This window comes from Ranitomeya variabilis, chromosome 2 (assembly GCF_051348905.1).
Source record: "Ranitomeya variabilis isolate aRanVar5 chromosome 2, aRanVar5.hap1, whole genome shotgun sequence".
NCBI lineage: Eukaryota > Metazoa > Chordata > Amphibia > Anura > Dendrobatidae > Ranitomeya > Ranitomeya variabilis.
In genome coordinates, this window is record NC_135233.1 from 974,781,284 (window position 1) to 974,794,202 (window position 12,919).

The following is a 12,919-nucleotide window of genomic DNA, read 5'->3' on the forward strand; positions in this document are numbered from 1 at the left end:
CAATTTACAAACAGATTTACATGTACTGTGGGAGATTGAGATATCCAAAAGCCTTATGTGTGCAAAGAGCTAGAAAAGATATCCAGTCCAGTACAGTATAGCATAAAAAAGTACAGCATGTAATATAGGTATACAAAAATCAGACTTTATTTTTAGTACAGGTTAAAAGCCATAGGGAACAAAAGAAAACAATAGCTGACATATTTCAAGCCTTTTCTGGCCCTTATATGACTAAGGTCTAAGAAAGGGCTAAAAGGCATCATTCTCCCCCCAGAAGGCAGAAAACTGAAAAGGAAAAATACTGGTCATGTGCACTTCACTTCAGGATTCTCTTTGACTTTGCTGGCATAAGGATTCCCTAGCATTTTTTTCGCAAGGAAAAAAAAATGCATCAAAAACGCACCGTGTGCGCATAGCCGTATAGTCCTTCTGTGTCTGTATGCTGCTACAGGGCAGATCATCTGTAAACACATATATTAAATGTTATTCTAATACTCTAATCACATTAAGAAAATGTTGCTTATGACATTTCTATCTAAATTCAGTGGCAAAATTCCATTACTGCCCTGCACTGTGTGAGACATGATGCTTACAGTATTGCACATTTTAATTGATTCGCCTTGGAAGATCTCGTTCAGATATGTACTGTATTAATACTTAACACGTTCCTTGGCTTCAGAAAGATCAGCAAAGCTCAGAAGTAAACAAAGTTAAGACAGAAGATTTCTACATGAAGGTTGTTGAAAGCTTGACATCTTCAATATCATACTTAATCTCACTGAACAGGTGGTACACCTAATATGGATCATTATCTAGCTAGCTAGAACTGACCTTCAAGTTTTGCAAACTCAAGGAATAAGTAAGGAAAACCTTTTTTTCAGCTCTAAAATACAACATATTTTGTGTAGTAATGAACTAAAATGATCTCTTCACTGCCAAATTATGCTCTACAACTAGACTGTCAAAACTGATTTCAAGGGAATCTGTCAGCAGGGTTTTGCTATGTAATCTGACAGCACCATGAGGTAGGGACAAAAATCCAGTGTGTCACTTAGGTTACTGGGTGAAGCAGTCATGATAGAGCCACAGTTATCTCTGCTGCAGATGAGCTCAGTTGTTGAGCTGTGTATAACCCTGCCCACAACACAAATTTCTGTGCACTTTGTATAGTGATAGAGAGTACTCAGTACTGGGAGTGTGGTTGGACTAGGATGCATGAGACCAGTTGTCCTGTAATGATAATCTACTGCTGATAAACGGCTAATTGTATTGAAACAGCAAAGCACAGCCCAGTTAGGCTATGTTCACATTTCCAGTGGTGATCTGTTACAACGGATCCAGAAGCAATTCATTAGCAAAAAAGTTGTGCAGGCACAACTTTTCAGTCCATTTTTTTAAAAACTGAACTTTCCTGGATCTGTTTTCTTAACATTAAAATCTATAGAAAACGGATCCGTTAATTAGCCACCTGTTTTTCTTTCAGTTGTATTTAATCCATTTTTTGCCTATTGGATCCATGTGGATATGTGAACATATCCAATGTGGTACATCAATGTAATCAGAGTCTCTGCTCTTACATTATGGTGCTCTTAGATTACATAGCAGAAACCTGATGACGGATTCCCTTTAATTCCCTTTTTTAAAATCGCCCTCTGTCACAGTGATCTCCCTCTTTTTAGTGTTGCTTGAGCAGTTCATGAGCTTGCAGAAGAATCCTGGATAGAGCATGGTGAACTATTGTGATTATATTCCCTGCATGACAATACGGTGCCTCTCTACCATTATCATAATTTTGCTATTAAAAAAACTGAATATGACATTTACCAGCCTTTTATCTCCATGTCCATTCAGTAGAAACAGAGATAATTTAAACTGCACATTATTTTAAAGATTGTACAAAAAACACCACAGTCCTTAAAGAAGCACTCCTCCCATCAAAACCTTTATCCTCTTAATATATTGCAATCATCATATTATATAGCACTGTGTACTTACAATTGCTCATTTTGCCTTTCTTCCCAGGTAATTCTTCTCTTTTCCATTAAGTCTATGTCATCACATGATTAAAAACTGACTAACTGAATCATTGCAGGCTCCATGTAGAAATAGGAAATCTATTTTCCCTCCTTAAGTTGCTGCAAATGTCCCTGACAGGGGAAAGGAAGGAACATCTGACTCAGAAGTTGGAGAGACAGATGATCAATGCAGGGAGAATAGACTTCCTGTTTCTACATAGAGCAGAGTAAAGAGAAGAATTATCTGGGTAGAAAGGCAAAAGGAACAATTGTAAGTACACATTGGTATATGACATGACTGCATTATACTAAAAGGATAAATATTTTGATGGGAGGAGTGCTTCTTTAACATCTTAGAACCCTATTAGTATGAAATATAGAAACTTGGAAATCTGCATTATTGTCTAAGTATTTGAGGTTTTTCAGTTAGATGAGCAGGAAAGGCTTTGGGTTGCAGTTGCCAATTGTAGACACAGAAAAAATGTATTTAAACCCCTTAGACTTAATATGTTTTCTATTTTTACAATGCAAAGATGAACCTTATCCCCTTAAAGACCACAGATGCAATGGCAGTAAAGGGGCCTTATTCCTCGGAGCCGCTTTTTATCAGCACTGAGCAATAAGGGTATGGCACCCCCCAGCTACCAGGGGTAGCTGAGACCCTGGAGAGCATGATTCGGGTCAGTTTTTTACCATCCCCCATCTTGTGATCACTGTTATTCGCCGAATAACAGCGATCGCAAAAAAAGAGGCAGATTTCCCATTCATTTCTATAATCTAGCATACCAGAAGAGAGTGAAGGGTTCCCCCAAGCCCTGGTACCTTTAGCATCCCTGGATTCTCCGGCTCTGTCCCTGGCCCTCCACATCATCTTCCTGGAAGAAAATGGCGGGCACTTGCGCAGTGCGCTTGCCGAGATCTCCCGGCCGGCACAAAAAAGGAGATGTTTCCTATTGGTTCATTGTGATCACTGTGATGGACTCTATCACATTGATCAAAATAAAGAATAGTAAATCAAACCGCCCTTTATCACCCCCATAGTTAGGTAAAAATAATAAAATAAAAAATATATTTTTTTTTCCACTAGGGTTAGGGTTGGAGCTAGGGTAAGGACTAGTGTTAGGGTTAGAGCTAGGGATAGGGTTGGGCAAGGGTTGGGGCTAAGGTTAGTGTTGGGGTTAGAGCTAGGGTTGGGCTAGGGTTAGATAGGGGCTAGGGTTAGGGTTGGGGTTAGGGTTGAGTCGGGGTTAGGGTCGTGCTGGGGTTAGGGTTGTGCTGGGGTTAGGGTTGTGTTGGGGTTAGGGTTGTGGAGTTGGGGTTAGGGTGGTGTTTGAGTTAGGGTTGTGGTTAGGGTTATGGTTGTGGTTAGGGTTGGGATTAGGGTTGTGGTTAGCATTATGATTGTGGTTAGGGTTGGGATCAGGTTTAGGGGTGGGTTGGGGTTAGGACTGTGTTAGGGTTGCAGTTAGAATTCGGGGCTCTCCGCTGTTTATGTACACCAGTCGGTCTCCAAACGTGACATGGCACCTGCCATTTATTCCAGACAATTTTCTGTTCAAAAAATCAAATGGTGCCTCCATTCTGAGCCTTGCCATGTGCCTAAACAGTGGCTTTCCCTCACATATGGGGTATTGTTGTACTCAGGAGACATTGCACAACAAATTTTATGGTCCATTTTCTCCTGTTACTCTAGTGAAAATAAAAAAGTTTGGGTCTAAACTAAATTTTTTGTGAAAAAGTAAAATGTTTATTTTTCCTTCCACATTGCTTTAGTTTTCGTGAAACACCTGAAGGGTTAATAAACTTTTTGAGCGTGGTTTTGAGCACCTTGAGGGGTGCAGTTTTTATAATGGTGTCACTATTTTCTGTTATATTTACCCCCAAACTCACTTCAAAGGTGAGGTGGCCCTAAAATGATTGGTTTTGTAAATTTTGTTGCAAAAATGAGAAATCAGTCGTCAAATTTTAACCCTTATAAGATCCTAACACAAAAAAATGTTTTCAAAATTGTGCTGATGTAAAGTAGGCATGTGGGACATGTTAGTATTAACTATTTTCTGTGACACAACTCTGATTTAAGTGCACAAAAATTAAAGTTTGAAAACTACAAAATTTTCAACATTTTTGCCAAATTTCATTTTTTCATAAACGCAAGTCATATCAAAGAAATTTCACCACTAATATGAAGTACAATATGTCACGAAAAAAACAGTCTCAGAATCAGTGGAAGGCCGGGGTCACACTTGCGATTTCAATGAGAAAAACTCACGCGAGTTTCTCGCATCAAGTCCTGGCACTGCTGCTGGCACTTGGGACAGGAGTTTGCGACTGCATGCATTTTTATACAGCCGCACGCTCCAGTCCCGTGTGTCGGTGCCAGTGTCGGGACTTGATGCGAGAGACCCGCGCAAGTTTCTCGCATTCAACACGCAAGTGTGACCCCGGCCGAATCCATTCAATTGTTCCAGTGCTATCACCTCATAAAGTGACAGTGGTCAGAATTGTAAAAATTGGCTTGGTCATTAAGAGCAAAATTGGCTCTGTCAACTAAGGGGTTAAGATAAATAAAAAATATCTTTATATTTGACTGCTTATATCTGTTCTCATACACATTAATAGTTTGTCTTTTTTCCCATAGTACCACTTCAACCCTTCACAATCAATGCTTATAATGGAAGGTGAGGATATTGACAGTATTAATCAAGCTCTCAGAAAGGTGTCTTATATTAATTCACGACAGTTCCCAAACACTGGCAAAAGACGGATCAGGGTATCATCTAAAGTCCAGTAAGTATCATGTGGGCAAAATTCCTCTAAGGGCATAACTCTCCCTGCATTTACCCATTTTTATTTAGTTGATATTAGCAATTTGCTCCCCTCAAATTAATGCACATATGTGCCAAAAATGTATACACATGTTAGTCTGGTAAAAGTTTTCACTTGGTGCTCATGAAGCATTTACCCATGTATCTTGGATTTTAAAGGGTTGCTCAGCGAATATAGATTAACTCCTGATAATTCCTCTTCACTGGGCAACTCCTACAAAGTAACACTGTATACACCATATCATGACTAGTGCAGTTTCTAATATGGCAGCTTGTGAAAAAATAGAAGTTCAGAAATGGGAAAAAATGGGAGAATCCTTGTCATGTACCACCCATACAGCCTCCAAACTAAACATAACTCCATGTAATTACTTTATTTAAATGTCCTTAGTACCAATCACAGCACATCTTTCATTTTTGAACAACATATTACAAAATGAAAGCTGTGTTGTGATAGGTTGCTATGGGCAACAAAGACAGTTTCATACATCTCTCCTATTGGATTCATTTTGACTGGAGAGGTCATTTAACCATTTGAATTTTTACATTAGTTATTCTCTTCCATTAAACTTTTTAAATCTATTTTCTCCAAAGATGACATTAACACATTCACGCCGTAGGTCTTACTATTTCCTAAACTGTATGTCATGTGTGGATGTTCTCAGGAACTAAGCCCATTCCACATACAGCGAATACCAATCGTGTTACAGTGCCTTGAAAAAGTACCCATACCTCATGAACTTGTCAACAACTTTTTAGATTACACCAACAAACTTAAATATATTTTATTGGGATTTTATGTGATATACCAAAACTAATCAGCAAGTGTTGGTATATGCAAAGGGCTATGCATGGAGGAAAACTAACATTGCAAATCACCCTTAAAATACCATCCACACCATTAAGGATGATGGGGACAGCAGCATACTGTGGGGATGTGTTTCTTCAACAGGGACATGAAAGAGGAACAGAGTTGATGGGGAGATGAATGGAACTAAATACAGGGCAATACTGGGGGAAAACCTGTTAGAGGCTGCAAAAGACTTGAGACTGGGACATATGCTTACCTTCCAGCAGGACAATAACTCTAAACATACTGCTAGAGCAACAAAGGAATGGTTTCTAACATAGCATATAGACAACTATTAACCCCTTCCCGACATGCCCCGTACTAGTACGGTGCATGTCAGGTCCCCTGCTTTGATGTGAGCTCCGGCGGTGAGCCCACATCAAAGTCGCGACATGTCAGCTGTTTTGTACAGCTGACATGTGGGTGCAATAGCGGCGGGTGAATCGCGATTAACCTGTTAAATGCCGCTGTCAAACGCTGACAGCGGCATTTAACCGGCACTTCTGGCCGCGCGGCCGGAAATGAGCGCATCGCCGACCCCGTCACATGATCGGGGGTCGGCGATGCATCAGGATGGTAGCCATAGGGGTCCTTGAGACCTCTATTGTTACTGATGCTGGCCTGCTGTGAGCGCCCCCTTGTGGTCGGCGCTCATAGCAAGCCTGCATTTCAGCAACAAAGCAGCATTCTGACCATCGCGCCTATGTAGCAGAGCCAATCGAGTTGTGCCAGCTTCTAGCCTCCCATAGAGGCTATTGAAGCATGGCAAAAGTAAAAAAAAATGTTTTAAAAAATATGAAAAAAATAAAAAAATATAAAAGTTTAAATCACCCCCCCTTTTGCCCCATCCAAAATAAAACAGTAAAAAAAAATCAAACCTACACATATTTGGTATCGCCACTTTCAGAATCACCCAATCTATCAATAAAAAAAAGCATTAACCTGATCGCTAAACGGCGTAGCAAGAAAAAAATTCAAACAGCCAGAATTACATTTTTTTGGTTGCCGTGACATTGCATTAAAATGCAATAACGGGCGATCAAAAGAACGTATCTGCACAAATGTGGTATCATTAAAAATGTCAGCTAGGTACGCAAAAAATAAGCCCTCACCTGATCCGAGATCACGAAAAATGGAGACGCTACGGGTATCGGAAAATGGCACATTTTTTTCAGCAAAGTTTTGAATTTTTTTCACCACTTAGATAAAAAATAACCTAGACATGTTTGGTGTCTATGAACTCGTAATGACCTGGAGAATCATAATGGCAGGTCAGTTTTAGCATTTAGTGAAGCTAGCAAAAAAGTCAATCAAAAAATAAGTGTGGGATTGCACTTTTTTTTGCAATTTCACCGCACTTGGAATTTTTTTCCCGTTTTCTAGTACAAGACATGGTAAAACCAATAGTGTCATTCAAAAGTACAACTCATCCCGCAAAAAATAAGTCCTCACATGACCATATTGATGGAAAAATAAAAAAGTTATGGCTCTGGGAAGGAGGGGAGCGAAAAACAAAAACGCAAAAACGAAAATGGGCCGCGTCTTGAAGGGGTTAAGAATGGAGGTGGAACAATCATGCTTTGGGGTTATGTTGCAGCCAATGACATGGGGAACATTTCACAGATAGAGGGAAGAATGGATTTAATGAAATGTCAACAAATTCTTGATGCTAACATAATGCCATCTGTAAAAAAGTTGAAGTTGAAAAGAGGATGGCTTCTACAAGTACATGCAAGGTGACCCCGGAATCTCACAGAACTGGAAGAATTTACCAAGGAAGAATGGATGAAAATCCCACAAGAAAGGATTGAAATACTCTTGGCTGGCTACAAAAAGAATTAGCAAGCTGTGGTACTTTCAAAAGGGGATACTACTAGATACCAATCATGCAGGGTGCCCAAACTTTTGTATCTGCCCATTTTCCTTTTTGTAAATTTTAAAATGGAAACTATGAAAATACATATATATTTTTGGCCTAAAATACAAAGGAAATGTGTCATCTTTAACTTCATTTAACTTAAGGCCTTTTAGAGATCATTCCATCTTCAACTTGCTTAGCTGCTCGCAATAACAGTAATTTTGACCAGGGGTGCCCAAACCTTTAAATGCTGCTGTCATTATCTGACAGAGACAATTAAGTATCATGAGCTCAATGGGGGGTCTGGATGCCCATTGCCCTCCCCCTGCGATGCAATATAGGAGTGCAGAAAAAAAGTTAGAACTTTTGAAAGATGGGAAGGAAAACAAAAAAGAGTGGAAAAAAGAAAATTGGCTATGGTCTAAATGGTTTATATGGAGGCTGAAGTGTTTTCTTCTGCAGAACACTTTAATCTTGCAGTACCCACGCAAATCTGACTTTGTACATGTGCTTGATTGACTTTTAACAAGATATCTCTATTACTGTAAGCTGGTTATTGTAGATATATATTACTGTGGAGAACCATATGTTAGTGGTGATAACAATTAAACGTAGAGCCATCTAATTAACTTGCAGTAGGCTTGCTGTTGAAATATTAATTAAATGCCCGTTAGCTATTTACATATTGATTGTGCTAAAGATTAACCCTGGCAGCGATCAGCTTTGAAGTAACCATGTTGAACAATTATGAATACTGAGTGGTCAAATATCAATATTAGTTCAGAGACATCGTCTTAATGTAGTTTTACACAAAGCTCAGGAGCAATTTCCTATCTTTGGATATTGACCTTATGTGACATTGATAGATTAACAAATAAATGTTTCAGTAAAATAAATTATACTACAGAAAGGGAAAAAAGTCAGTTTATAGAGAATCTGCATGTCATGGTTTATGCTCTATTATTTACATATATTAAGAGGATTTCCTATGGATTAATGGTTTATTTATAGAATAAACCATCAATATTTGATTACTGGTCTGCCTTCCAGGTGCCCCACACACACACACAATGAAGAGCCCACAGTGCTCATGCTTTCTTATTCAAGTGAATGTGATGTAGTGCAGAATCGGAACAGCCGACTATTGTACAAACCACTATGCCCATGTAAAGAATGAATAGAACATTTACAGTGCTGACCAGCGGGACACTGGGTGTTGGCTAACATTGAGAAAACACTGTAGATCAAAAGACAGAGATCAAACAATGATTGTTCATTCTATTTATTAAGTGTTTTTGGCCCTTTCTCCCTACTTCTATTGCTAAACTCTGAGTTGTGATGTCTTCTCACAATCCAGCACCATTCAGCACAAAATGACTGCTGTAATTCCTACCCTTATTTCCTTTTAAAGGCTTTAATACCACCTCCTCATTGACTGTGATATACCATTTCACGTGATAGCTGCAAAACATTAAGTAGAAACCCACCCAGCCATGTCCAACCAAACGTCATGTGAACCTTCTCTTGTTGATGCGTTTTGCAATGTGTAAAATGGAGGTGGCCAATTTTATTAATTCATGTGAATCAAATTATTATTATTATTTATTTATATAGCACCATTAATTCCATGGTGCTGTACATGAGATGGGGTTAGATCAAAATGCAATTATCACTTACAGAAAACAAACTAACAATGACAGAGTGGTACAGAGTGAAGAGGACCCTGCCCTTGTGGGCTTACATTCTACAGGATTATGGGGAAGGAGACAGTAGGTCGGTGTTGCAGTAGCCCCGATGGTGTTGAGGTGGCCGCGTGGTCATTACAGATTGTAAGATTTCTTGAAGAAATGGGTTTTCAGGTTCCATTTGAAGGATCTAAATGTGGTGCATAACCGGACATGTTGGAGCACAGAATTCTGTTGTGGATTCCGTTCTGGAGCTCCCTCCTGTGGTTGCTAATGGTATTTTTGTGGGTTCTGCCCTTGGGCTTCCTCTGGTGGTTTCGAGTGGAACTGCTGCTCCTTTAGGTAGCTGTAGCAGCTGCCTTCACTAATCGCCTTGCCTGGGTTTGTTATTTAAACCTGCTCTGGGCTTTAGTTCATGCCAGCTGTCAATGTCTTAGGTTGGATTTGGTTCTCTCCATGGATTTCTCATATGGCTTGTCCTTGTCAGCAAAAGATAAGTTTTTGCTAGTTCTTGTTTGTCCATTTGCTTTGGACTCTATTGCTCTGCAAATATTTCTCTTTTTGTCCAGCTTGTCACTATGTCATATTCAGGCTAGCTGGAAGCTCTGGGAAAGCAGATTTGCCCCTCCACACCGTGAGTCGGTGTGGAGTTCATTTTTGTAAACTCTGCGTGGATTTTGTAGTTTTTATACTGACCGCACAGTATCCTTTTCTCTCTGTCTATCAAGTTTAGTATTGGCCTCCTTTGCTGATATCTGATTTCATTTCTGTGTACGTCATTTCCCTCTCCACTCACAGTCAATATTTGTTGGGGGCTGTCTTTCCTTTTGGGGTTTTCTCTGAGGCAAGATAGCTTTCTATTTCCTACTTTAGGGGTAGCTAGTTCTTAGGCTGTGAAGAGGTGTCTAGGGAGAGTCAGGAACTTCCCACGGCTATTACTAGTGTTGTTGTTAGGATTAGGGACTGCGGTCAGTAGAGTTACCACCTCCTCAGAGCTCTTTCCATGTTGCGTTTTAGCCACCAGGTCATATCAGTGTGGCCTCTTAACCACCAGGTCATAACAGTACAGCTGGCCCACAATGTGTTAAATGCATCTCAAAAGAGGGAAAAGAAAGTTCTGAATCATTTTTTTTCCTTTGTAGCTTGTTTTGTCTTTTTTTTCCCCGTAATCTCTGGGTGATTCAGGATTTTGGTGCTGATATAGAGGTTCAGGGTCTGTCCTTGCGCGTGGATCAACTCGCTGCAAGGGTACAGAGTATTCAAGATTATGTTGTCCAGACTCTGGTATTAGAGCCTAGAATTCCTATTCCTGATTTGTTTTCTGGGGATAGATCTAAATTTTTGAACTTTAAAAATAATTGCAGATAGTTTTTTGCTCTGAGACCCCGTTCCTCTGGTGATCCCATTCAGCAGGTGAAGATTGTTATTTCTTTGCTGCGTGGCGACCCGCAGGACTGGGCATTCTCCCTTGAGCCAGGAAATCCTGCATTGCTCAATATTGACGAATTTTTTAAAGCGCTCTGATTGCTGTATGACGAGCCTAATTCTGTGGATCAGGCAGAAAAAACTTTGCTGGCTCTGTGTCAGGGTCAGGAAGCAGCAGAAGTATACTGCCAGAAATTTAGAAAGTGGTCTGTGCTCACAAAATGGAATGAGTATGCCCTGGCTGCGATTTTCAGAAAGGGTCTTTCTGAAGCCCTTAAAGATGTTATGGTGGGGTTTCCCACGCCTGCTGGTCTGAATGAGTCAATGTCTTTGGCCATTCAGATTGATCGGCGCTTGAGTGAGCGCAAGGTGGTGCACCATATGGCAGTGTCCTCTGAGCAGAGTCCTGAGCCTATGCAATGTGATAGGATTTTGACTAGAGCAGAAAGGCAGAAATTCAGACGTCAGAATGGCCTGTGTTTTTACTGTGTTTTTACTGTGGTGATTCTGCTCATGCCTTTTCTGATTGCCCTAAGCGTACTAAGAGGGTCCCTGGGTCTGTTACTATTAGTACTGTGCAGCCTAAATTTCTTTTGTCTGTTACCCTGATTTGCTCATGTCGTCCTTTTCTGTAATGGCATTTGTGGATTCTGGCGCTGCCCTGAACTTAATGGACTTAGAATTTGCCAAGCGCTGTGGTTTTTCCTTGGAGCCTTTGCAGAGTCCTATTCCCTTAAGGGGGATTGATGCTACGCCATTGGCCAAGAATAAACCTCAGTACTGGACACAGTTAACCATGTACATGGCTCCAGCTCATCAAGAAAATATTCGCTTTTTGGTGTTGCATAATTTGCATGATGTTGTTGTGCTGGGTTTTCCATGGTTACAGGTTCATAATCCAGTGCTGGATTGGAGATCTATGTCTGTAACTCGTTGGGGTTGTCAGGGGATACATAGTGATATTCCTTTGATGTCCATTTCCTCGTCCTCTTCTTCTGAAGTTCCTGAGTTTTTGTCGGATTTCCAGGATATATTTGATGAGCCCAAGTCCAGTTCCCTGCCTCCTCATAGGGACTGTGATTGTGCCATTAATTTGATTCCTGGCTGTAAGTTCCCTAAGGGCTGACTTTTCAATCTGTCTGTGCCAGAGCATGCCGCTATGCGGAGTTATATAAAGGAGTCCTTGGAGAAGGGGCATATTCGCCCGTCTTCGTCACCGTTGGGAGCGGGATTTTTTTTTGTTGCCAAGAAGGATGGCTCCTTTAGACCCTGTATAGATTATCGCCTTCTCAATAAGATCATGGTCAAATTCCAGTACCCTTTACCTTTACTTTCTGATTTGTTTGGTGCCAGTTGGTTTACTAAAATCGACCTTCGAGGGGCGTATAATCTCATGCGTATTAAACAAGGTGATGAATGGAAAACAGCATTTAATACGCCCGAAGGCCATTTTGAATATCTTGTGATGCCATTTGGGCTCTCTAATGCTCCATCGGTATTTCAGTCCTTTATGCATGATATCTTCCGGAATTATCTGGATAAATTCATGATTGTGTATTTGGATGATATTTTGTTTTTTTTCCGATGATTGGGAGTCTCATGTGAAGCAGGTTAGGATGGTGTTTCAGGTCCTTCGTGCTAATGCGTTGTTTGTGAAGGGGTCTAAGTGCCTCTTTGGAGTTCAGAAGGTTTCTTTTTTGGGTTTTATTTTTTCTCCCTTGGCTATTGAAATGGACCCTGCTAAAGTCCAGGCCATTCATGATTGGACTCAACCCACATCTGTAAAGAGCCTTCAAAAATTTTTGGGCTTTGCTAATTTTTATCGTCGCTTTATTGCTAATTTTTCTAGTGTGGTGAATCCTCTGACCGATTTGACAAAGAAAGGCGCTGATGTGATGAATTGGTCCTCTGCGGCTGTTGAGGCCTTTCAGGAGCTTAAACGTCGTTTTACTTCTGCCCCTGTGTTGCTTCAGCCAGATATTTCTCTCCCTTTTCAGGTTAAGGTTGATGTTTCTGAGATTGGGGCAGGGTCTGTTTTGTCTCAGAGAAATTCTGATGGCTCTTTGATGAAACCATGTGCTTTCTTCTCCAGAAAGTTTTCGCCTGCTGAGCGTAATTATGATGTCGGCAATCGGGAGTTGTTGGCTATGAAGTGGGTATTTGAGGAGTGGCGACATTGGCTTGAGGGAGCCAAGCATCGCGTGGTGGTCTTGACTGATCATAAAAATTTGATTTACCTCGAGTCTGCTAAGCGGTTGAAT

At 40.5% G+C, this 12,919-nt stretch overlaps 1 protein-coding gene across 1 annotated transcript in view; it reads left to right on the plus strand.

The window, feature by feature from the left end:
• The window catches only part of CLSTN2 (calsyntenin 2), a 1,535,903-nt gene that overhangs the window by 1,433,090 nt on the left and 89,894 nt on the right, over positions 1-12,919 (plus strand). Inside the window, exon 11 of the mRNA XM_077290847.1 lies at positions 4,654-4,802. Coding sequence (XP_077146962.1) covers positions 4,654-4,802 — 149 coding nt within the window. The remainder of the gene's footprint in view (positions 1-4,653; positions 4,803-12,919) is intronic.